The sequence below is a fragment of the Rhinolophus sinicus genome, chromosome 8 (assembly GCF_057876585.1).
Source record: "Rhinolophus sinicus isolate RSI-liver-muscle chromosome 8, RSI-T2T, whole genome shotgun sequence".
Classification (NCBI taxonomy): domain Eukaryota; kingdom Metazoa; phylum Chordata; class Mammalia; order Chiroptera; family Rhinolophidae; genus Rhinolophus; species Rhinolophus sinicus.
In genome coordinates this window covers 41,187,676-41,213,381 of record NC_142508.1, presented here as the reverse complement: position 1 = coordinate 41,213,381, position 25,706 = coordinate 41,187,676, and the positions used below count along the sequence as shown (strand labels likewise).

General features: G+C 48.9%; 1 protein-coding gene, 1 long non-coding RNA gene and 1 other non-coding gene across 3 annotated transcripts in view; 2 read left to right on the top strand and 1 right to left on the bottom strand.

Annotated features, from left to right (window-relative positions):
• Window positions 1–415: 415 nt before the first annotated feature.
• LOC141567434 (uncharacterized) lies at window positions 416–6,355 on the bottom strand. The gene is made up of 2 exons (XR_012490020.2): window positions 5,592–6,355; window positions 416–2,218 (listed from the first exon to the last, which is right to left on the bottom strand). It is a non-coding gene; the product is annotated as an uncharacterized LOC141567434 (long non-coding RNA).
• A 111-nt stretch (window positions 6,356–6,466) lies between these two features.
• CLPTM1 (CLPTM1 regulator of GABA type A receptor forward trafficking) overlaps window positions 6,467–25,706 on the top strand; it is a 29,442-nt gene continuing 10,202 nt past the window's right edge. Inside the window, exons 1-5 of the mRNA XM_019754877.3 lie at window positions 6,467–6,620; window positions 11,966–12,078; window positions 19,287–19,410; window positions 20,778–20,936; window positions 23,328–23,445. Coding sequence (XP_019610436.1) covers window positions 6,549–6,620; window positions 11,966–12,078; window positions 19,287–19,410; window positions 20,778–20,936; window positions 23,328–23,445 — 586 coding nt within the window. The 5' untranslated portion in view covers window positions 6,467–6,548. The remainder of the gene's footprint in view (window positions 6,621–11,965; window positions 12,079–19,286; window positions 19,411–20,777; window positions 20,937–23,327; window positions 23,446–25,706) is intronic.
• LOC141567750 (U6 spliceosomal RNA) lies at window positions 20,339–20,446 on the top strand. Its single transcript, XR_012490579.2, has one exon. It is a non-coding gene; the product is annotated as a U6 spliceosomal RNA (small nuclear RNA).

The following is a 25,706-nucleotide window of genomic DNA, read 5'->3' as shown; positions in this document are numbered from 1 at the left end:
TCTATGAAACTTTCAGTGTTTTAGTTTAAAAAGAGGTCTCTATTTATTTACTTTGCAAAATTTTTGCCGGTTCCAACTAGAGGCGATATGACGAGTTTACTCGTTTCCCACAAAAAATGTGTTAAAACTCGTCCTAGTTTAGAGCTGCAGAAAGATACAGAGCTAATAAGTACGGAGCTCTTAGAACCCTTGAAGCCTAGTACAGAGCTGCTAGGTTTGCCAGAAAGCAGAGTGCTGAGAACACGCCTGTGTGCTAGTGGTGGCATGAGCGTGGGGACGGGCTGACAATATCCAATTTGGAGGTGTGGTGGCCATGAGAACCCTGAAATAGTACTCTGAATGCACCATACTATAACCTAAGGGGACTTGTCGAGGGAAAGGGTCGCATGTTGACTGAACAATGATATCAACTAGGTATTCTGTCACCAAATATTTATTCACAAAAAAGGGTGCAACGCAGCACGTGCAGACCCAGCACCCCCCCCCCCGCCCCCCGCCCATTCTGGCTTGTGTGCTGCTAAGATGGAGGGTATTTAAGGCAGGGAGACAGGAAGTTAGAGCCAAAGTTTTATGAAAAGGAAGTTGCCAGTAGGGCCAGAGTTCAACAAGCCCAGCTCCCTCCCACAGACCTCCCAGCCTGATTGGTTTCCTTAAAGTCCCAGTTCATCTTCATCATTCCCCCTTTTGACCAAGGTCTTTCTCCAAAAGCATCGCTGATCAAGTCAGGTCTTCCGTCTTCAGCGTTTTTGTCCCTTGATGTCAGGAAGCACCTCTTCTGGGTGTCATCTCTCACATTAGAGGGAAAGTGCACGGACGGGAACAGCTTGTATCCAGGGTTAACAGGCAACAGGTGCAGGGCTTAATAAGAATTTAAAACAGAACCACAACATAACAACCTGACAAGTAAGTTCGCGAACTTACCCTTGAAAAATGCTCCATACCTCATTATTGAGTATCACCACGGTCACCTTCCAAGTATTCCCCTTGGGAAGCTATGCACTGACGCCAGCGCCTAGTCCACCCTTCAAAGCAATTTTGGAACTCTTTTTCTGGAATGGCCATCAGAGCTGTCATTGTATTACCCTTGATGTCCTGCATATCATCAAAATGTCTTCCTTTCAATATTTCCTTTATCTTCGGGTAAAGAAAGAAGTCATTGGGGGCCAGATCAGGTGAGTAAGGTGGGTGTTCCAATACAGTGATTTGTTTACTGGCCAAAAACTCCCTCACAGACAGTGCCGTGTGAGCTGGTGCATTGTCGTGATGCAAGAGCCATGAATTGTTGGCGAAAAGTTCAGGTCGGTTTTGTCTAACTTTTTCACGCAGCCTTTTCAGCACTTCCAAATAGTAAACTTGGTTAACTGTTTGTCCAGTTGGTACAAATTCATAATGAATAATCCCTCTGATATCAAAAAAGGTTAGCAACATCGTTTTGACTCTTGATTTGGACTGGTGGAAATTTTTTGTTTGTGGAGAATTGGCTGACTTCCATTGTGCACTTTGATACTTTGTTTCAGGGCCGTATTGGTACACCCATGTTTCATCACCAGTGATAACACGGCCCAAAACATCGTCTTGCCTCTCCAAAAGGTCTTGGCAAACTTCGACTCTCCTTTGCTTTTGTTCATCGGTGAGCTCCTTTGGGACCATTTGAGCACACACCTTTCTCATGCCAAGATTTTCAGTTAAGATTTTCTTAACTGTTTCTCTATCGATGTTTACTTGATCCGCTATGCTTCTCACAGTCAGCTGACGATTTTGACGCACAATTTGACGAATTCTTGCAATGTTTTTATCAGTTTTGCTCATTACCGGCTGCCATAAGCACTCTTCATCAGTGACATGTTCTCTTCCCTCAGAAAAACATTTAATCCATTTGTACACTGCCATTTTCTTCATGGCATTGTCCCCATAAACTTGGACTAACATGTCCCTGATTTCACTTCTACTCTTTCCAAGTTTAACAAGAAGTTTAATGTTTGTTCGTTGCTCTAATTCAAGCCCAGACATTCTCACAATGGCACACAAAAACAGGCAATAATGAACACCACTTAGCAAGACACCACCACACCAAGGTTATGAAACGTTACCAAGCTGTTTGTACAGTGTTGCCAATACAAGGGCATGGTGGCAAGTTCACAACTTAATTGTCAGACCACGTATGTCCCTTTAAGCCCAAAAGTTCCAACAGATGGATGCTATCTTCCTGTGAGGAAACCTGAGAAGAACATAGAAATAAATCAATTCACATATTGCAACACGTTGGAACCTTTAGGGAAAACTACATCGTCCAAGTCAGTCTTCAGAATCTGTGAGAAATAAAGGCTTTCACAGTAAAACTTTGAGGCATTACTGTCCAGGTAAATTGCTTTCCTTCCCAGGTGAAGGCAAAAAAGGTATTGGCTGGCTTTATCAACTGGGATGCTAAAATATGCACTGCCTAAATCAATTACTGTAAAGAATTTACTTCCAGCTGGAATGGATGCCAGCAGCGTATGAGGGTCAGGAACAACGGGGTGTTGAGGGATAACAACGTGGTTTATTGCTCAGAGGTCCTGGACAAACCTCCACCCTCGTCCATCACAGGTAAGACAGGAGTGTTACAAGGACTAGTGCAAGGAATAATAAGGCCTTGAGTTATGTTATCTTCTATCATGGGCTTTATACCTTCTTGAAAGGCCTCTTTACTTATAGAATATTAATTGTGGGCAGAGGCTTTGAAGGATCAATTTGGATCTTAACAGGAGTTGCACTGTGGATTCTGCCCATTGCCCATAGAGAAGATGGGAATGTGTCCCATAGGGACAACTGATCAGTGCTCTCAGATTCAGCTACTGTACCACCAAAAACGGCACAAATAAAAGATCCTGAAAAGCCACGTAATTCACCTAGTTGGTCATTCTGAGAGTTACCGTCAAGCACTAACATTATTTCTCCTTTTCGAGAAAAGGATGCCCCAGCGTGACACTTCTCTAAGTCTCTGCCCAATGGGTAGGAGTAGAAAAACGAAGGAGAAAACATTGTGTGTCTCTTAAAGAGCCTACACAAAAGGGAAAAGGTTCAGGTATGTAAACCTGTTGAGGTCTGTTTGAAATCCCCACTATTTGAAGTGTCTTTTGACTCTGAGGCAGGGGCTGTTTTGAAAGTGGGGTTGAGCATCGAGAGTGTAGCACCAGTGTCAACAAGAATAGAAATAGTTTCTTTTCCATTGTGAAGAAACGCCGATTAAGAGGAAAGATAGGAAAAAGCCCCTGCAGTACCTCAGAGACCCATCACTGGGGATTAGAAAAACCTGGAAAAGGCTGGTTAGACTGCTGAGCATGTGTGAAGCGACGCTTAAACTTACGGCAATCCCTTTTCAAGTGTCGCCACTCCTGGCAGTAGTGGCAAAAATTCTGACTCCTTCGGTTTCGCATAGCGCCTCTCATTTGCCAAGTCCAAGAATTAGAAGTCTTGGCAATCTTACTTTTAGGTGCCTTGTCTAGAGTACCTAAAGCTCATTGGCCAAATTCACCAAATCTAGGGTAGCTATAGCTCCCCACCCCATCCTGGATCTCATAACCAGGAGGGGAAGGTTTTTGTTCAGCCCATTGACAAAGAATTAGAAATTACCCGTGTGGTGTCAACATCTGAAGGAAGACCAGTATTTTCTTTAAAAAGACCAGAAGCCTATTATAATAGTCATGAACAGATTTGCCAGGCCTTTGTGAGCAAGTCTGAAGTTTGCTCCCATCGACAGGCTTTGGGGAAGCCTTAGGAATTGCTCGATGAAGTTTTCGAGCAAGTTCCCTAGCTTCCTTGGAGGTTTGCTTTTCTAAGTCTCTTTCAGGATTTTCCCATCCAGTGTCGAGCCTGGTCTTCGCCAACTATCATGATTAGCTGATACCAATCAGAAAATCCAGGCTCATAGGCCTGAACAATTACATCAAATGCCTCAGCAAACTCGTGAGGGTCCTCAGTTACCTTAGGGAATTCCTTTACAATGGCTCCTAACTCAGCGTGGGGACAGAGTCAGGAGTACAGTTTCCAGGCTCTCGGCCTCACGTGGAAAGGTGCTGGCTCAGACAGTAAATGGCCAACTGTGATTGGATGGCCATCAGCTGTGGCTAGTTGGCCGTCAGCTGTAACCAGTGAGCCATTGGCCACTAATATAACTGCTGTGGCTACGCTAGCAGAAAATGGGGGCTAGCAAGAAGACGGTGGCTGAGCTAGCAAGAGCGGATTGCAGTTAGCAAGTGAGGCTGGTTGGCAGAGAGAAGCGGACAGCAGGTTGCGGATTCTGTGGCTCCTGCTTCCTGTGTGTCCAACCCAGCTGCCAATGAGACTATAGTGGTGTGACTCCCCTACCTATGGCTCCGTGGGTGTTCCTTTTTGGCCTCACCATGTCCTACGTTCTGATGTTCTTATGTGGGGAGCAGGACCAGAGACCCCGCATGCCACTCTGCATGACACTCAGCTTTGGTCCAGGGGAATAGGAAACTTGCGGTGTTAGGATCCCCAGAGGGTTTAATCCTAAATGGGGAAGTGCTGGTAAGTTCAGAGGGAAAAAGGCAGGAGAGGACTCAAGGGAAAGTGGCACTGGGGGCGGAGCCAAAGGCAAGAGAGGTGGTAGTGGGAGGCTTGAATGGCGGTGTGGGGGGTGGAGTGTGAGGCCACAGGGGTGGGGGACAGGATGGAGACAAGCATCCATAGAACAGGGTGGTCCTGAGGGTGGAGCACAAGATAGTGGGGTAGTGGGGGAAGGGCATGACAGAGCCGCAGACGGAGAGCGGGAGGCTTCAGACGCCATCTTTTCTCCTTGGAATTTTTAACAGCCTGTTAACCTTAAGACTTTATTTCATAAAAAGCCAACTTCAGATTCATGGTCTTCTTTGGAAGCCTCAATGTGCCATTGATAATAGGCATTCCACTCAGCTTCATCAATTCTAACGCTGTTCTCCAATTTGGTTTTAAGAAAATTAAGTTTGGGGATCTCACAAGTTCCCCACAGTGGCCACTGATAATTTAAACTACTTTTAATCAGATCTGTCCATTTAGTTAAATATGCGCATGAAAATCCCCCACAGCTTTTAACCATGTACTCTGCCTGTGTCCTTGGTGGAGGAGGGACGATCTTAGTCGTCTATTTCGATAGTTGAGATCCCAAAACAATTATAGCTCAAACAACCTGCAGGTCAGACACCAATCAGCCTCATTCTAGAAACAGTCTGATCAGAGAAACAGGGCAAAGGCTAAAAGCCAGTGCTAAGAAAATAACCGACCCTGGGAGCGTCGTTATAGGTCGGGTGGCACTTCTCTCAATGAGACGCAGTCGAACAATGGACCAAACTGACTAATTTCAGTAGAAATAAACCCTGTCCCCAAAGGGATCTTTAGGTGAAAGCCAGTTTTGTCTCAAAGGCCAACCTGTTTCCAAAGAAATCAGGCGAAGGCGTCAAATTGAGCCCTCACAGACAACAAACAAATAAACAAGGTCTTTTAACACATGTACACACCACGCACACACACAGAAGCATTCTTGAACAATTCCCGAATAAAGCCCAGAGAGCTTTAAACGCAGAAAGCGTTAGATCGACTCCAGGGGAACTTACCCAAGGATTCTGAATCGGAGAGCAAGCAGTGAGCGAAAACGGCTTTTTGTGTGGTACCAGGAGTTGGTTGCTCACCTGCTCTGAAGCCGTTAGGGTTTGTTCTTCTCTGGATTCTTGGCGAGCCCCCCAAAATACTGACTGAACAATAATATCAACTAAGTAGTACGTCACCAAAAAGGATTTATTCGGGAAAGGGAAAAAGAAAAAAAACATGCAACACAATACACACAAACCCGGCAAGTCACGTGCACAGTCTCGCTTGTGCGGTAAAATGGAGGGTATTTAAGGCAAGAAGACAGGAAGTTAGAACCATAGAGTTTTATGAAAAGGAAGTTAGTACCATAGAGTTCAACGAGCCCAGCTCCTCCCATAGACCTCCCAGCCTAATCAATTTCCTTAAAGTCCCAGTTCATCTTTATATTGAGTTAGGAAGAGGGGTCAGAGGGTGAGGGCGAGGGCATTGGCCAAAAGCCCTACTCTCCAAATCTGGGTATGGTAGCCAGGAAGGTTCCTTTCATGCAGGAGAGGCGTGGCTCAAACATAACGTTTTGAAGCGTTAGGGTGGCAGGGAACACTCAAGGAACATGGAACAGAAAGGACCCGAAGAACCGGCTGGGCGAGCGGACAGGACGGCCTAGAGGGCTCCTTCCTGTAGCTGGAAGAGGCGGGTTTATTAGCGGGTGCAGAAGCGCACATGTTGGCCAAGACAGCCCTGAGAGTTTGGGGCAGGCGGGGGTCCCATAAGTGAAAACAAACCTGCTACTGGAAAGGGGGAGTACGGTGGCCGGGTTGGTTCTTTCACAGCCGGAAGTGGCTCTCCCGAGAGGCGTGGCTGAGGCTCGCTTGTCGTTACGGTGGCCGGTGTGTCGGGCAAATGGTGAAATCTCGCGCGATCGCGCTGGCGCCGTCGGGGACGGGGCGGGGCTGGCGGCGGGGGCGGGGACCCGGAGCGGGAAGATGGCGGCGGCGCAGGAGGCGGACGGGGCCGGCAGCGCCGTGGTGGCGGCCGGGGGAGGCAGCTCCGGTCAGGTACGGAGGCCGAGAAGGGCCTCAGGGGTTCTTCCCCACCTGGGGGTCCTCCCACGGGGCGTGTCCTGTCCTCTTTCACGGAATCCCGTGCATTTGGGGCTCCTTGCCCAGAGGCACCTTGAATACCGGGCCCAGGCGGGGCCGGGCGGCCCGGGAGGTCAGACAGTGCGGGAAGCGGGGCTCTGTTGCGCGCTGGGTCCCGCGCACGGTCGCGCGGGGTGGCCACCAGGCTCATTGCTCCAGCCGGAGACAGTGGTGCGGAGGAACGCAGATTTGTATCCAGGAGCCCTGGGTTCTTGTCTCCGTGATTCCAAACTCCAAGACCGTTCCTAGCGTGGTCTGGCGTTCAGGGTCTCTCTCGCGGTGACCGACGTGTGGACGATGACTGATTAATTGGGAGTTTTGTAGCTCTAGGGCAAGTCAGGTAATCAGGTGAGGGCATAGGCTGTGGAGGCTGACAGACCCATTTTACAGACAGGCATCCAAGGAACAGAGAGAATAAGGCGCTTGCAAAAGGTCGTCCAGGTTGGGTAGGGGGATCCATTCCATGTAGCAGTTAATCAGACATTGCTGACCCAAGGTAGTCAGGACTGGGATGGGTGTGCTTTATCATAAAACTAATCCTGTGGGGGAATTAGTTTCGGTGCTGATGACTTCTGACCCATTGCCACCTCAACTAAACTGAGGCTGCAGAACATAACTAGCTCGTTCAGGCAGCCACCGTTTAGGCATTTCGGGAATCGATGCAGTGACAGCAAGGTGCTGTCGACCCACCCACTGGGATGTCAGTGACATACGGGAGGCAGCACAAGGGGAGAGGAGCACAGGGGTTGGGAGGGGAGAGTGAAGCTGACTTTCTCTGGGACCTTGTGCTAATTCCTTTCCGTCTTGAGGCCCTTTTTTCTCCGGTGGTAAATGGAGAGGTTGGTCAGGAGGGCAGCCATGTGACGGGCCACAAAGATGGCTAACAGACGTGTGGCTGCCATCAGTTGTGTAGGAGACACTGACATGTAAAGAATTATAATCCTGGATGACTAGGGTGGTGACAAAAGTCTGTGCCAGGGACTGAGGGAGCCAAGAGGAGGGGCAAATAATATCACCTGGGAGGACACCAGGATGAGATTTGTGTGACAGAGCCCAACATACCTGGTTCAGTACCTTTACCCAGGGCCTGGCCCCAGGGGTTGGCCTCAGGAAATGTTTTTGCTGTGTAGCATTCGAAAGAGGACTCAGTCCCTGTCTTCAGGGGCTTTCCTGGCTTGGTTGCCCTAAGCTTCCAGAGACTGCCCTCTCCAATCTTCTCTTGTCCCACTTTTGCTTAAAACTTTTCAAGACGTATTCCTTTGCCTTCAGGATAAAGTACAAATTCTTGAGCAGATCAAGGTCTTGCATGAGCTGACTTCCTCAGACCACACTAGGATTTCTCAGCCTCAGCACTATTGACATTTTGGGTTAGATAATTCTTCACTGTGAGGGGCCGTCCTGTGCATTTTAGGATGTTTAACATCCTGACCTCTGCACAGTAGTCAGTAACATACACACCCCTTCCAACCCAAAATGTCTTCAGATATTACTAAATGTCCCCTGGGATTAGCAGCTCTGAGCTCTTTTATTTCCAGGGGTGTGCCTTGCTGTCTTCCCTCATAGCCTTTGCACATGTTTCTCCCTTCTTTACATGGTGGGTCATTACAGTTCTGCACATCTCAGATGTTTCCTTCCCTAGGAAGCCTTCCTTGAGCCTCTCAGACTGGGTCAGGACTCTCACAGCTCCCTGGGCTCCCCTGTCCCAAGCTCTGCCCACTCTGGGTTGGCACTGTCCATCTGTCTCCTCCACGGGACTGGGAGCCCCTGGAGAGCAGAATCGGGACTGTCTTGGACACCAGCACTGTGTGTGTCCCCAGCACTGCCCAGCTGAGGACCGGGCACAGAGCAGGTGCTCAGTGTTTGTGGAACGAATGGATCTTGAGGCAGAGGCTGGGCTGAGGTGGAATTCCCAGGATGGATCCAGCCTCTCAGTGACGACATGCTGGAAAGCCTGTCTTCACACTCTTAGCGCTGGCCCAGCCTCGTGGTCTCAGCTGCTTCCTGGGCGCCTTAGTGGGTATTCCTGGGGGTTCTGTGTGAGATTGGGCATGCAGGTCCAAGAACAATGTGTCTTAGTCATTGTTGCTTCCACAGCCATCACCACTCTCCCCTGGCCTGTGGGGTCTAGACAGACCTCTGCAGTCTCATGCTCCAGCCGGCCTGCCCCCCCTTCACCCGGGGGCTCAGACACAGGGCCCACAGCTCTGTCACTCATTCCTTCAGCTAATGTGTATTGAGTCCCCACTGTCAGCTAGGCCTCATGCTAATGCTGGTGATATAGCTGTGAATAAAACAGGCGCTCATGTTCTATTTGAGGGCTTCAGGGTAGAAGAACAGACAGGGGCTAAGATGGACAGTGAATAAGATAAGTAAGAAAATATATAGCGGGTCAGATGGCAGTAAGTGCCATGGACAGAAATAAAGCTGGGGGCGGGGTGCATAGGAAGTGAGGGTGGGTAGGAGAGTTGCAATTTGAACAGGATAGTCAGGGAAGGCCTCTCTGAGGAAGTTACATTTGAACAAAGATTTGAAGGAAATGAGGTATGCACGCAGATGCATGGGGAGAAAGTCTTTCAGGTACAGGGAACAGCAGTGCAAAGGCCCTGGAGTGGGAGGTACCTAGTATGAGGAAGGGACAGCAAGGAGGCTGTTATGGCTGCAGCCAGTGAGTGAGGGGAGAGGGGTGAGAGGAGAGAGGCAGGGAAAGGGCCAGATCCGGCCAGGCCTTGAGGTTCATGGTTAGTAATTTGCCTTCCTTCCGAAGGAAACGGGAGCAATGGGAGAGTTACTCTTTCATTGAGGTATAATTTAAATACTGGAACGGTCACCTGTTGTCAGCGTCGAGTTCAGTGGCTTTTAGTACATTTATGCAGTGGTGTGGTACCAGCGTCACCACAGTGCAGCCTGAGAACACTTCCATGCCTTCCGAACATTCCCTTCTTTTGCAGTCGCTCTGCCCAGCAGTGTTCCTTTTATTGCTGAGTCGTATTCCATTGTACAGGTACATCACAGTTTGTTCATTCACCGAAAGACATTTGCGTTGTTTCTGCCTATTATGAATAATGCTACTATGAACATTTGCATAAAACCTTCCATGTGGACGTATGTTCTCATTTTTCTTGGGAAGAGACCCAGGAGTAAGATTGCTGGTTTGTACGGCAGTAACTTTTTAAGCATCGGCCATATTTTCCAAGCGGCAGCTCCATTTTTCCCACCAGCAATGTACAACCATTCCAGTTTCTCTACACCCTCGCCAACACGTGTGACTGTCCATCGTTTTGATAATGGCCATCCTAGTGAAGTGACATCTCATTGCGGTTTTCATTTGCATTTCTGTGGGAGGGTTCCCAGCCAATTTGTCCACCATTTTGGGTAAAAGAACAGACCTGGGAGGCAGCCAGATGTGGGTTCAGGTTCATATCCTGGCCTGGCCTCAAGCTTCCATTTATTGACCCAGAATCAGCTCAGACTTGCTGGAAACCCTTACTTGTCGTTTCCCCCCACAGTGCTCCCAGGAGCCAGGCCAGCCCTGAATGAGGGGACCCTATGCCTGTTTAATGTCGCCCGCCCCCCTGGCCGACCCCTTCCCTGAACCTTTCCCTCTCCCCAGCACACCCTTCACCCTAATGTCAAAGACAGCCCCTTATGGTGGCCTCTCTGACCTCCCTAGTCCAAAGTGGGGCCCTGTCCCCCACTTCTGTTGTTGTCACCTGTCCCTGCTTGTTTTATCCAGAGCACTTTTCCTGTTTACCATTTTTAATTATCCTGTTTACTGTTCTGCAGGTGTGTTTCCCTCTAGATCCTGAGCTCTGGGAGGGCAAGGCCCAGAACTGTGTCGCCACCACCGGTCCCACCGCCTAGCACAGGGCCTGGCACATAGTAGGTGCTCAGGAAATATTTTTATCAACACATGAAGGAAATCTTTTCTAAACAAAACATACTACAGTAGTGTTTTCACAGCCTGGCCCCTGGGTCAGAGAGGGGAAGTGATGTGACCGAGATTTCATAGCCGGGACCAGGCCCACAGCCTAGGTCTATCGGACCTCTGAGTCCCCACCTTTTACCCCCGTGCTGTCCCGCACTATTGGCTGGTGAAGGGGACAGGAGGTGACAAATGACACATTCAACAAATGCTGGCCTCAGCTCCCTGGCAGCCCCATCTGGCTGGGATGGGGGGTGGGATGGGGGCTCTGTCCCTGCTTCCTGCGGCTTTCAAGGCCAGCAGAAGAGGACATTGTAGAGGAGTGGCTCGGGGCTGTGGCAGGGAAGGCCTCGGCAGTGGAGGCCCGGGGAGGGTAGGTTGGGGTGGCCGGGGTACTCGGGACAAGCCCGTCAGGGAGCATGTGTTGATTCCACAGGTGCTCATTGAGCCCCTACTCTGTGCTGGGCCTGGGCTGGGTGATATTCCCACCTGACAGTAACCACGACAGTCCTGGTTCTGCCTCTTAAAGGCCGAGGAAGGAGGGGACAGCTGGGAGGAAGGAAGAGGGCACGGTCGGGGAGTCAACAGGTGCCAGGAGACGGGCGGGAATAATTTCCCCATCTCGGGCCCTTCCAAACTTGACATCATGAAATTCTGTTTCCGAGCTTCTATTTCTGAGTGCAGATTCTTGGAAACCCAGGCCTACTCACTTCCCTGTCATCTTGCTGCCATCGTCCTTCCTGAGTGATGCAGACAAGTGGCTTAGCCTCCCTGAGCCTCCATTTGCTTGGCTGCCACACGGAGACGTTCATAGTTTGGGCTCACAGGGTAGTGTGTGCTGTGTTCCTTACACACACCTTCGTGTGGCTCACAGGGTACGGTTCACGCTCTGGTTGTGTTTTTCTGCGTCTGTCTCGCCTGTTGGTTCAGGAGCTCCTGCCTCAGAGCCTGCCTCAGAGGAGGCCTCAGGAACTGTTTACCCGGGGAAGGACCTTTCAGATCACCCAAGCCTTGCAGAATCTGGCACCTCCCATGTGACCCCTTCTGCATGGTCCCCCATAGTCACCTGCTTGTATCCTGGGCTCTGGCCCCATGGAGCAATGGACAGGCCTCAGAGGCAGCCTGTGTTTCTCACCTTTGTTTCTGCACCTGCTGCTTCCCTCATCACCTCCAGTGCACTGACCACTGGTGATATTGTAGGTTTCAGCTCTAACGTCCCCTCTCTGACCCCCCCCACCCCAGGCTGGACTAGGCCAGCTGTGTGCTCATCCCTGTGCTGGGCTGGTGCCTAATACACACCTGGTGCCTCAGGTCATATCCTGGCCTCTGTTCCCTACAGGTGACCAGCAATGGCAGCATCGGGAGGGACCTGCCAGCAGAGACCCAGCCCCAGAACCCACCACCCCAGCCAGCGCCCAACGCCTGGCAGGTCATCAAAGGCGTGCTGTTCAGGTGAGCAGATGTGGCTTTGGTTTTGTGAATTGAAAACAGTTCAAATAAGAAAAGCATAAAGAAGAAAGGGAAAAATCATTGATGACCTTCATTACTGTATTGGTGGAGTGGTGGAGAGCCCTGTGTGTGTGTGTGTGTGTATGGTAGAGGGTTTCTGGTGTTTTTTTTTTTAAAGTTTATTGGGGTGACAGTGGTTAGTAAAGTTACATAGGTTTCAGGTGTACAATTGTGTAATACATCATCTATATATCACAGTGTGTGTTCACCACCCAGAGTCAGTTCTCCTTCCATCACCATATATTTGTTTGTTTGTTTTTTTAATGTCTTAAAATATATCACATTATTAATATTCTAAAGCTGCTATAACAAATAGCGTAGAGTGGGTGGCTTAAACAGCAGAAATTCATTATCTCACAATTGTGGAGGCTAGAAGTCCTGGATGAAGGTGTTGGCATGTCTAGTTTCTGCTGAGGTCTCTCTCCTTGGCTTGTAGATGACCATCTTCCTGTGCCTTCACCTGGTCTTTTGTCTGCAGGGGTCTGTGTCGTAATCTCTTCTTACAAGGATACCAGTCCTATTGGGTTAGGGCCCACCCTAATAACCTCACTTTACCTTAATCGCCTCTTTAAAGGTTCTGTCTCCAAATACAGACACTGAGGTACTGAGCATTAAGACTTCAACATGAATTTTGGGGGGACACAATTCAGTCACAACATATACATTGCATAAAATTGACCATTTTAACTTTTTTTTTATTGGGGAATACTGGGGAATAGTGTTTTTCTGGGACCCATCAGTTCTAAGTCAAGTCATTGTTTTTCAGTCTAGATGTGGAGGGCGCAGCTCACTGGCCCATGTAGGACTCGAACCAGCAACGCTGTTGTTCAGAGCTCGAGCTGTGACTGAGCCACCTGGACGCCCCTTCACTATTTTTAAGTGTAACATTCAGCAGCATTAAGTACATTCACATTGTTGCGCAATCATCACCACCATCCAGCTCCACCCCTTTTTCCTCTTCCCAAACTGAAACTGCCCCCATGAAACATTAACTTCTTGTTCTCCCCTCCCCCCAGCCCCTGACACCCACCATTCTACTTTTTGTTTCTATGAATTTGACTGCCCTAGGTACCTCGTTTAAGCGGCGTCATACTGTCTGCCCTTTTGTGACTGGCTGGTGGTGATCCTTTTACATGTGGATTCATACAGTCGTCATTCCTGTGCGGTGGGAACACAGGGCCTGCCTTCTCGCTAAGCCCGGCCTCTGGCTGAGGCCCCTCCACCCCCATGGGGGGTTGTGGGGATATACCTGGGGCTGGGTTCTGTCCCTGCCTGCCTAGACCTGACAGTCCCTTCTCTGCTCTGAGCTATTGTTTACCTGTCTGCAAAATGGGCATTTCTTTTTCTTTCTGGAGAGGTGTTTTCATAAAATGGTCAAGAGACCAGGCCATGTAGTCAGGCACTTCCTCTTCTTATCAGCTATAATGAATTATAGGACATAATTGTTTAAAACAGTCATCCCCTTGGCTAGAACGTTCCCACACGGCCATGGCCAGGTGCAAGGGAGCCTGGGGAGTGTGGTCTTTATTTTGGGAAACCGAGCACCATGCTGAAAAGCAGAGGTTCTATTCCTGAGGAAGAACGGGACAGTGCTTTTTGGGGGGCAACGACTCATCTCGTCCATGCTATCTTTTTAGTTTTTTTGCCCTAAACTTATAAATAATACGTGCTTATTGTACAAAATAAAATAACTCAAACAATGCAGAAGAGTATAAAGAAGGAAACAAAGAAGTATAACGTATCGGTGGTCATCCTATAAACATATCTGTAACTGGCCTTAAATGACATTATGTCAGGATGGCCCCAGACAATTGTTCAAAATAGAGAAAACTTGAGAGCAGCTTGTTTGTCTCAAACGGAAACAGCTACTGAAATTGAGGGGGCAGGTAGCATCAGATGTCTCAGAGCGCAAGCCCGCGCTGCCATCTCAGCCCCTCAACCTCTGAGCTATGTGCCCTGGGCAGGTGACGGCTCCTCTCATTCCTGATGTTCCACCTCAGAGAGGAATCCTGACAGTTAGCTCGCAGGTCATCAGAAGGATTCCATGAGAATCGTGTCAACTGGGGGTACAGGAGCTGGCACACGCTCAGAGTTGCTTTACAGATTGCTCTTATTCAGTGTTAAAAAAAAAATCTTAGAAAATACAAAGAGAAACAGCTCAAAAATAGCCCACAATCCTCGATGCAGTCACTGATCACATTCTAGTGGGGGACAGCCCGCCTGCCTGGTGTCCTCCAAGTGTCACCGGACCCTGAGAAGCTGCATCTTCAGCCCAGACACTCGTACATCATTTCTGACATGGACCCCAAGCTTCTTCAACTGTGGAGCCCCTGTCCCTTCTCTCCATTCCTCTCCTCCCCCCATGTCCAGTAGAGACTTAGAATTTTCTTATGTATCAGTTTCTTTTTTCATGCTTCAAGCAGCTCTGAATAAAGATTGTTTTTATCTTTCCCTTTATTTTTACATAAGAGGCAGCCTGTTTTTTCATTAACAATATATCTTAGAAATCTTTCCACATCAGTACATGAAGGAACTTCCTTCAGATATGCGTTTTTAATATAACCACAGTGTAGGCTAATTTCCTGCTCGTTCCTTGGCACCAGGTGGCACCAAACATCAGATCAGAGTCTCATCTGGAGTTCTTAAAATGGAATTCAGGGTTTGTTTTCAGGGGTCTGTGAGCTCCCTGAAGCTTCAAGCAGATTGCACTAAAATGACCTTTACTGGGGATAGAGTCTGTGGTTCTCACCCACATCCTCAGGTTACACCAGTGGTTACCTGGAGAGGGGGGATAGGGTGGGAACTGGGTAGATCAATGGATAGGGTGGGAGGGAGAGTGTTCATTATATGTCTTGTCATATATTTAAAATTTTTTTGAACCCCTGAAAGTAATACCTATTTGAGGCAGGAGAGACGATTTCAAGTCTCTTTGATTTACTTACTCTGGAAAGTTGAAAAGCATCAGGTGAGGGCCGGTCCCCTGTAGGCTTGGTGTCCTCAGACCGGGCTTCCTGGCCTGGGATGCATAGATGGAGGGCAGTGTCTACGAGGCCTTTCCGAGGGTCTCCAAAGCTGTGGGAATATGGGTACACACATGTTCTTCAAGGGGTTGGAGATATGGAGTCCTAGAAAGGTCTGGTCCAGTCGGCCTCGTTTTACACAAAGGGACCCAGAAGTCCAGAGGGGTTGGGACCCACTCAGGCCATACACTAAGCCTGGGCAGAGGTGCCTTAGGACGTCCCTCCCAAACTCTCCCTTTGTGTCTTCACTCAAATGGGAGCCTCTCTTGGAGGTGGAGGGGTCCTCAGACTTTCCCCAGCCCTGTGCTTCGGGGACTTCTTGGGGAGGCAGTGGGAGGATCAGCTGGGCCATGGCCCCTGGGTCCTCAGACTCCAGGGTTCCATGGCTTCTACGGGCAGAGACAAGTCCCTGTGCCTGATCCTGCCCTTCAGCATGGTTTGGGGCTCAGCAGGGAGGCACCCCACCCTCACTAGAATTCCTAGTGTTTTTCTGTCCTAGAGCTTTTTGTATACCTTTTTCCGATAATAAAAATAACAAACAATAACTAACACTTCTACTTACTGAGTATGTATCAGACTCCATTGTAGATGACACATATCATTGCATATATATCTATATCTCAATGCATTTAATGCTTGTAGACAACCCTACAAGCTAGGTAATGTTATCCCCGTTTAACCGTGGAGGAAATAGAGGCCTAGAGAGGTTAAGAGTCTTGCCTGAGGTCACACAGTCAGTAAGTGGCAGAGCTGGGCTTCAGATCCAGATAGTGCAGCTGCAAGGTGGGCATTTAACCTCTTTGCTATATAGCTTTTTACACTGTAATTAGTACTTGTTCATTTAATAATTGTACAGCTGCTGTATCTGAAAGACCTGAACTAATATAACACAATAGAAGTTTATTTCTCTGTCATATATCAGTCTGGACCTAGGCAGACAGGGATTCTGCAGTCTTCTGCGACCCAGACTCCTTCCTGCTTTTTGTTCCACTGCTGCTAGGTTTTGCCCCTAATACTCATGGCTTAACATGGCTGCTGAAGATCCAGCCATCACATCCACATTCTAGGAGGGAAGATGAAGTCAAGGAGAGATATCCTTTCTCTTTAAAGACACTTCCCCAAAGCCCAACATAACACGTTTTTCATTGTATTGACCAGAACGTTACCTTGTGTCCACACCCAGGTGTAAACGAGGCTGGAATTGTCTCTATTCTAGGTGGTCAAGAAGTCCACCTAAAATTTAGGAGTTTTCTTATTGAGGGAGAAGGGAAGGATAGATATTGGGAAACAACTATCCTCTGTTAATAGTTTTGTCTTGGGGCTTTTATTTTGTTCATTAAAAAAATACATAAAGAAATAGTAAAAATCACCTAAAGATAACTGTCATTTATCATTACAGTATTGGTGACACTCCTTTTACGTATTGATTCATCTGCATGCTGTTTTTAGTATGCAGAATTTTTTAAGGCAGTATTATGTTTTGAAGCTTTTTGTTTATTTTGTTATTGCTTCCCTCTGCCTTCCCCTGCTCACCTAACGCGAAGGAATCCATTTTAAAGTCTGATGTGTATCATTTCATACCTTTCTCTGCTTTTATGTCAATGGAAAGGTGCTTTCAGGGTGAGGTGGGTGTTTTTTACCTTTTGTTGTGGTAAAGTATACATAACGTAAAATGTACCATTTTAACCATTTAAAAAAAAATGTTTTTTTAATTGGGGAATATTGGGGAACAGTGTGTTTCTCCAGGGCCCATCAGCTCCGAGTCGTTGTCCTTCAATCTAGTTGTGGAGGGCACAACTCAGCTCCAAGTCCAGTCACCATTTTCAATCTTAGTTGCAAGGGGTGCAGCCCACCATCCCACGTGAGAATTGAACCGGCAACCTTGTTGAGAGCTTGTGCTCTAACCAACTGAGCCACCTGGCTGCCCCTCTGGCAACTCAGCGGCAGCTCGATGTCTTCAGTCTAGTTGTGGAGGGCGCAGCTCACTGTTCCATGTGGGAATCGAACCGGCAACTCTGTTGTTCAGAGTTCGCGCTCTAACCAACTGAGCCATCTGGCCGCCCCCATTTTAACCATTTTTAAGTGTACAGTTCCATTGTTGCGCTATCATCACATGACACCATCCATCTCAGAACGTTTTCATCTTCCCCATTAAACATAAACTCCCATTTCTCCGTCTCCCCAGCCCAGGTTTGTTGTTTTTAAATAGTTTATTACACAGAAGTAGACTCATTCTGTGCTCCTTCTTTCATCTTGCCTTTTTCTTTTAACAGCGTGTCCTGGAGATACCTCTAAGACTGTGTAATGTTAGGTTGATTCAATTTTGTGAATTGAGAAAATGACTCTACAGTATTTATTTTAACTAAGATGAAGTCATTTTGTTTTGCTTTGTTTTTTTCTATTATATTATTCCGAGTATGGTACTTCTGAAACTCGCTCAATACAAATTTTGAGGGTTTTATAACAAATTCGGGAACTTCAGAGTTCAGTGGTTCTGAGTTTTGATTTTGTTTTTGGTTTCCACTGGTTCTCATTCTCATTCCTAGTGTCTTGTTTCCTTGTGCACCTGGTTTATCTTTGGTTGGGTGTTGATCATTATACTTGAAAAATTATTTATAGAAATCATTTCAGGTCCAGGATGAACATATTTTCCTCCAGAGAGGACTTGCTTTGCTTCCACTGGCTGCCTGAGGCATTATCGGTCCAGGGTCTCCTTGCACCAGGTTCCAGGCTCCGGCCATGCCTACCATGTGTGCGACTTCTGGGGAGATGGGCCATACCTGCTTCCCCTCGTCCTGTGTGTGGAGCCCTGTGGGCTCTTAGCTCCTCGCAGGGTTGGTCTCTGGTTACCTTGCGTGGGCCCTGGGCTAGCATTTCTATCACTTATCGAAATACCTAGCAAATGTCCTCAGTTTTCACAAAAAGAAGCTTCTGGTGCCCCTATGCTTCTTGGGATTCCAATGTTTCTTTCCATTTTTGTCTGGTAAAGCTTCAGTCATCCATCTTCCATGCTTTTTTTTTTTTTTTTTAAAGATTTTATTGGGGAAGAGGAATAGGACTTTATTGGGGAACAGTGTGTACTTCCAGGATTTTTTCCAAATCAAGTGGTTGTCCTTTCAGTCTTAGTTGTGGAGGGCGCAGCTCAGCTCCAGGTCCAGTTGCCGTTGCTAGTTGCAGGGAGCACAGCCCACCATCCCTTGCAGGGGTTGAACCGGCAACCTTGTGGTTGAGAGGACGCACTCCAACCAACTAAGCCATCCAGGAGCTCAGCAGTAGCTCAGCTCATGGTGCTGTGTTCAGTCTTGGAGGAGCCCACCATCTCTCGCGGGAGTCGAAGAGTCAAATCGGCAACCTTGTGGTTGAAAGCCCACTGGCCCATGTGGGAATCGAACCCACAGCCTTCAGTGTTATGAGCACGGAGCTCCAACTGCCTGAGTCACTGGGCCGGCTCCTTCTGTGCTTTTAAGAATATACACTTACATAGATTCATATGTAAACGATTAAAAATACATGAAAGAGAACATATCTGAGCAGTATGTATTTTTGCTATATGAAGATATATAATTATATGTATAAAACTAATACTGATATTCTTAATGTGTTTATTTTTATCAAGCTTTTCCAAGTTGTTTCCAACAGGAGAGTTGGTGTCAATAACCTAGCCTGTTGCTACTAAAAATTGGGACAACCTATTACTTACTATCTGCTTCTTCCATTTTCAGTTGAAGTTCTGAAATGTTGCTCTCTATAAGGTTCTGTGCTTCTAAAATGCTGGGATTCCAGATTCTTAGGATTGTCTCACTTTGCGATTCTAGGGGACTGAGATATTAAGTTTCCTATGTGTGAGGTTTTGAGGGTCCAGGCCCCTATAGCCCTGTGGCCACCAGGAGCTCCTGGAAGACTCAGCTTCGGGGATCTGTGTGGAGACCAAGGCAGTGCCACGCCCCCCCCCCACAGCAGACAGTAGCATCTGGGGTCTCTCTCCAGACAGGGCCCTGTTAGGGACCCTCCCTATTTGGTCACTAGCCCTGGGTCAGGCCCTAGCAGGTGCTGAGCCAGAAGGAGGTCAGGTGGGTCCATGTTGGAAAGAAAGGCTTGGGAACTCACCACCTGCCCTGCTTCCCTCCCTAGGATCTTCATCATCTGGGCCATCAGCAGCTGGTTCCGCCGAGGGCAGGCCCCTCAGGACCAGGTAGGCCCTGGAGGAGCCCCACGCGTCGCCAGCCGCAACCTGTTCCCCAAAGACACTTTAATGGTAAGTGCCGGCTGGGAGGCCAGAGACTGGAGGTGAGCCCTCGGGTGGGTGTGGGCGAGTGACATGGGCAGTGACCCGGTCTGTGGTCACTGTCCGGTCTGTGAACAGATCTGGGGCTGAGGAACTCTGGGTCCATCCACAACCCATGAAACCTGTCACTTAAGCAATACCCATAAGGAAAAGGCAAATTCTTTTGGTGGTGTGATGGCACTGTGTCTGGGTGAGAGGGACATCCAAGGAATCACTCAGCTGCTTAAAAACTGTCTTAACAGAGTCCTTAACATATTTTATTTCAAAAGTACATTCAGACTTTAAAAGTTACAAGGGGAGGGCAGCTGGTTAGTTCAGTTGGTTAGAGCGCGCTGTTCTTAACAAGGTTGCTGGTTCGATCCCCACATGGGCCACTGTGAGCTTCGCTCTCTACAACTAGATTGAAACAACTATTTGACTTGGAGCTGATGGGTCCTACAAAAACACACTTAAAATAAATAAAAGTTAAAAAAAAAAAAGTTGCAAGGGGATTGTGCAGGGGAGGGGTAAGGATGGGAGAGACTGAGAAGGGGTGGGGAGCGTGGCAGAGGCAGTCGTGAGGGAGAACTGAGGGCCAGGGACCAGCAGCATCTACAGCAAGGGTTCAGATCCCAGGCCTCGAGGCTCCTCCCCCCTTTGTGGTTCTCCGCAGCCCTGGGATTCCTGGTTTCCTGGGATTCTAGTCCGCAGGGTGACCGCTGCTCAGCTATTCTTTGTCTTGGGGCCTTTGGGGCTCTGGACAAAGAAGAGCCACAGGGACCTGAGAAAGGCGAGGTTCTCAGAGGACAGACTTCCCCATCTCCCCTGTGTTTTCCGGCTGACCCTCCTGCATATCTTGACTGCTTTATCCATAAGCCTGCAGAACTCTGACCAGGAAGGTCATAAGAGGCCAAGAAGGGTGCTCGCTTCAGCAGCACATATACTAAAAATTGGAACGATGCAGAGAAGATTAGCATGGCCCCTGCACAAGGATGACACGCAAATTCGTGAAGTGTTCCATATTTTTTTAAAAAAAAAGGGGGCCGAGAAGGGAGAATGCAGGGAGGTCTTGATCCTCTCTAACCCCAAATTCAAATTGCCAAGCTGGCCATTCTTCAATTAGTTTTTGTTCAAAGACGTCACAGACTTCGACCAGGAGAGACATGATAGGAATATGAGAAAAGAGAAAATAAACTTATTCTTCCAGATGCTACTTTACTCTCCGTTAACCCTCTTCCCCTTCCCCCACACAATTGTTCATATTAGTGTGCTGACCACTGCCACAGCTCTTCATCTGCACTTTGTCCACCTTCAGAGGCTCTTAGGAGCAGCCTTCAGCTCACCCTTTCTCCTAACAGAACCTGCACGTGTACATCTCAGAGCACGAGCACTTTACAGACTTCAACGCCACATCAGCACTCTTCTGGGAGCAGCATGACCTTGTGTATGGCGACTGGACTAGCGGCGAGAACTCAGATGGCTGCTACGAGCACTTCGCTGAGCTCGACATTCCACAGGTGGGAAAACCTCCTCATTTCTGTCCCCAAGGCTGCTCAACTCACACTGAAGGGACTTTCTTTGAACCATCTCCCAGTCCCGCAATCTAGAGTATAGACTTCAAGCCTAGCAGTAGCCTCCGTTCACATGCTGTGTGGCCACAGGCAGGTTCCTGAGGTCTCTGGGCCTTGGCCTCCCCACATCTCCATTTGAATGGAGTTGGAATTGGTCTAGGATCCTTCCAACAACCCCCAGGGTTGTGTAAATCTGTGGTTTAAACCAGTGAAAGATTAGTAATCGTCCTCGGGGGTGTCTAGTCATCACTAGTATGTCAGGAAGCCCAGTTTGAAAACAAAAGTTAACATTTACTATGTGCAAGGCTCCAAGCTAGGCAATTGGTGGAAATCTCCCAGCAACCCTATGGATATCTCCATTTGATTGATTAGAACACTGAGGTACAGAGAGGTTAAGTGAATTTCCCAAGGTCACATAGCTAGTGAGAGATTTGAACTCCAGCTATCTAGCCTGGGATTCTGGCAGCCCCAGGTTCAAATCCCACCTTCTCCAAGAAGCCCTTCCTGACACTCAGGGTCAGGCAGCCACCGTCCCTGGGCTCTCCTACTCAAGCCCTGCTCACTCTGGTGGGTTGTCCCTTTCTAGACATGGATCTGTTCCCCCCCCCCCCCGCCGCCCCCTGCCACGGGACTGTGACCCCCCGTGAGGGTAAGGCTGGGACTGTCTTGATCACTGCTATGTCCCCAGCTCTGCTCATCGTGGGGCTGGGTGAAGAATCAGTGAATGTTGAGCAATCAGTGAATCTGCTGAATCATTGAAGTTGACATTTCCTTTGGGGCTGCTGCCCTCTCAGTTCCCCCTAGCGGGTCTCCATGTCTGCTCTGTCTGTCTCTGTTTTGATCAGTCAGGGTGGCTGGACGCAGGGTGCGGACGCAGTCTTTCTGAGGCAGACAGGCTAAGCCGTGCTGACGGGGGGCTCCCACCAAGATTCATGCCCAGCCCCTTGGCTCCTCCCTGAGGTCCCAGTTAGCCTGAGGGGCAGCAGCCAGGCAGTGAGAACTTCCCCCAAGGACTCTGATCTGACCCTCCTTCCCAGCTTTGGGGTAGGAGGGTGTCTCAGTTGCACCTGATTTTAATTTATGGAGGTGACTGTGGCAACATGGAGAGGCCAATGCCACTAGAAGAAGAATTTATTACTTACATTTGCAGGGAAGAGGGGGCCCGCCATACCACACAGGGCCACGTGGGGAAGCATCAGTTTGGGCAGGAGCTAGGGGAGCAGGGAAACCTGGGCCACACACTTCGTTGGGGTTTCCACGGGAAAGACAAAGCAGGGCAGGGAAACATCTTAGGACCGGCTAGTTTGGATAATGTTGGTGGGCTCTGGGCTAGAGGGGTGGTCTCTAGTTGTCTGGTACCTGGTTCCCGGTGATTACGGCAGCTTGGTGTGTGAGAGGTAGCTGAAGGGGGTGAATGGGGTTGTGGACTTAGGATTGGTTGGTTTGCATACTAAAAGGGCAGGTGAGTTGTTTATTATCTCTAGGAATTAGCTACCCCTGCAGGTAGGTCTCTACCCAGCCAGCTAGGTCCACCGAGATGTTCAAACCTAAAAAACATAAAATACAAAAAAACATGAACACAGCGATGGGCTTCAAAGGCAGGGAAGCGAAGAGGATGCAGGATGACCAAGTGAATCCCAGCTCTGCATGAAGATTAGACAGAGGGTTCAGATGCCCTTGCCATCTACCCCATGCCCCTCTTCAGTGTCTTCATCTGTGCCAGGTGGGAGAGAGTGTAGTGCCCCTTCCTCGGGAGACAGAAGTGAAAGGCACGGGCAGATGTTGGGAGGCAGAGCCGCGGAGGAGCCCACAGACGGGGTTCGGATGCACTCACTCGCTGCACATTACGTAACCCCTCTGCCTGAGCCCCAGTTGGCTCATCTGGAAAATGAGGGTAATAACGTAACACTACCCCTGCGTGTGTTACAGGAATGTGTACCCATTGGATTAGTCAGTTACCGTTTGAAGTGCCTGGAGTAGGGTCTGGTCCCTGCTGTTTGACTGTTGAATGAATTAAGGTCGCTGACATTTACTGAGTTCCAACTCTGCCTGAGTGATCTGCTAGGTGCTCTGGGATCATTCTGACAACACTGCTGTGCTTTCAGCTCTGATACCTGCATCCTGCTGGTGAGCACTGAGGCTCGGTGAAGGAAGCCTGAGGCCACCTCGTGCTGCTAGAGCCGGGATCCGCGTCTGAGTCTCTGACTCCAGTGTTTTGCTCTTAACTGCTCACCTACACTGCCTGCCCAGCCTGAGAACGGGGGCTGGGGAAGCTGCTGGGAGCATGTGTAGTGAGAGGCTTTAGCATTTCCTTCTCCCTCTTGGCCTGCCTTGCAGAGCGTCCAGCAGAATGGCTCAATCTACATCCACGTCTACTTCACCAAGAGTGGCTTCCATCCAGACCCCCGACAGAAGGCCCTGTACCGCCGCCTTGCCACGGTCCACATGTCTCGGAGTAAGTCAGGTCCCAAATCCCAGACCCACCATTCAGGTGGCCAGGGCCTGGGCACCCCAGCTGGTGCCGGGCATCTAATCCCAGGACCACAGGGGCAGGCAGGAACCCTGAGCCCGGGGAGGCTGGGACTGACAGACCCCCCCCTTTGTGCCTCTGTGGACCCCCCTCACGCGGATGGGAGAGCAGTGGGCTTAGAAAGAGCCACTGGACAAAGAGACTTTCGAAGGGGAAAAGACTGGGCCAGCTTTTGTACAGTACCTGGCCTGGGAGAAGTAGATGCTCTAGAATAGTCTGTGAATGGACGATGGGTTCATTGATACTCTAGAATAGTCTCTGAATGGACGATGGGTTGGTTGAATGAGCAGAGGGAGACTCCAGTGTGACCTCTAACGCATATGTCAGCCCAGCTCTCGTGAATGGGTGCAGCACATATGTGCTGCCCTTGGAGTGTCTTGTGGGACCGTACCCAGCTCCCAGGTGGCCCATTTGTGTGGGTCCCACATAGCTGTGCTGTGAGCTCTTGGTTCCCAGACACACACCTCTGAGCAGTGCCCTTCATTTTGGAAGGTAAGATGCTGGGGCTGGGTGCCCACCAGCAGAATCCCAATCAGGTGAACAAACCCCTGGGACTGCGAGTGACCCTCAAGAAGCCCTAGGTCAGGGCTGGCCATTTGTGACTTCCGACACAGCCTTGCGTTGAAACAGGTTTTCTCTGCCCAGGGCGTCTTACTTTTTTGTTTTTTAAATCTCTTGTTACAAGTACAGTTGATTCTTGAACAACACAGGGGTTAGGGGGATGGCCCTCTGCGCAGCTGAAAAATTCATGTATAATTTTTGTTTTCCTTCTCCCCTCTTCTGCTTCCCCATCCCACTCCGGTTCAAGCTGTTGTTTCTCAGTCTACTTGTGTAGGACCCAGCTCCCTGGCCCATGCTGGTATTATGAGCCTTGCGCTCCCCCTGGCTGAGGCAGTCGGTCACCAGTTGTCAGTTGGCTGCTCACAGGGGGCTGCTGGCCGCTCCTGGCCGCACACGGTAGCCCATGGCCGCACACGGTAGCCCATGGCAGCTCACCGCAGCTGGGCAGCTCACACCGATCTCCGGCTGCTCTCCACAGCCCAGCGGCAGGGAGAGCTGTTGTTCACAATCTTAGCTGTAGAGGGCGCAGCTCACTGGCCCATGTGGGAATCGAACTGGCGACCTCGGCGCTCCAACTACCTGAGCCACGGAGCAGGCCCATGTATAAATTTTTTATTCCCCCAAGTCTTAATCGTCCCTTGGTATCTGTGGGGGATTAGTTCCAGTATTCCCCGCGGATACCAGAATCCACGGATGTTCAAGTTCCTTATATAAAATGGTGTAGATCAGTGAATACCATCCACCCTCCGCATCTGTGGACTCCCAACTGCAGATCAGAAACAGTACCAGTAGAGGGGCTCAACAGATGTATTTTGAGTGACTGAATGAGTCAATAAATAAATGATCAAATAAATGCCCCTACATACATAGGATCTATGTAAAATAAAAATAAAATCTGATAACATGCTCCTGTAAATAATTCCAAAAAAAACAGTACAGGTGTTTATTTTTAAAAATCCACAGAGAAGTGGACCTGTGCGGTTTAGACCCATGTTGTTCAAGGGTCAACTGTGTATGGTTTAAAATTCAAATAATCAACCAAACAGTGAAACTCCTCAGTCTCCTGTTCCCCCTTCCTCTCCTCACTGAGTCCCCACCCTCAGTGGCAACTGCTTTCAAGTGCATTTAGCCGTTTCTTCTGCTACTTAATCCCCGAGGCTCCCAATAACAAGTTGAGACCTCAATCTCTTGGTTTTTTCAGTTTTAGACATTGTCTCTTGACTTCCTACTCTAGAAGAGGAAATCCCAACACAGGAACATAATTTGATTAGATTAATATTCAGTGTGCAGATGATTTAAGTATGTGACTCTTATTTACATCTGCAACCACACAGCAAACATAGTTTAGTTTTTCCTTCCTGTCCAACTTTTCATTTTCCATGAGGTTAATGAATCTTGGCGTTTTTTTGCTCACTCTTTGTGTCTTTGTCCTTGAGTCCACTGTCTCCTGATTGGCAGTCACAGGACTCTCCCCGTACCTGAGTTTCAGCAGATCTGGAGAAGAAGGCTCCCTCAGAAAGCCCTGTTTTCCTGCATTTTGTCCCAGTGTAACGTATTTTTGCGTGCTCCATCCATCTCGCTTTTATTTTATTGTGCCTGTGGGTTTGGTGACAATCCATCTGGCT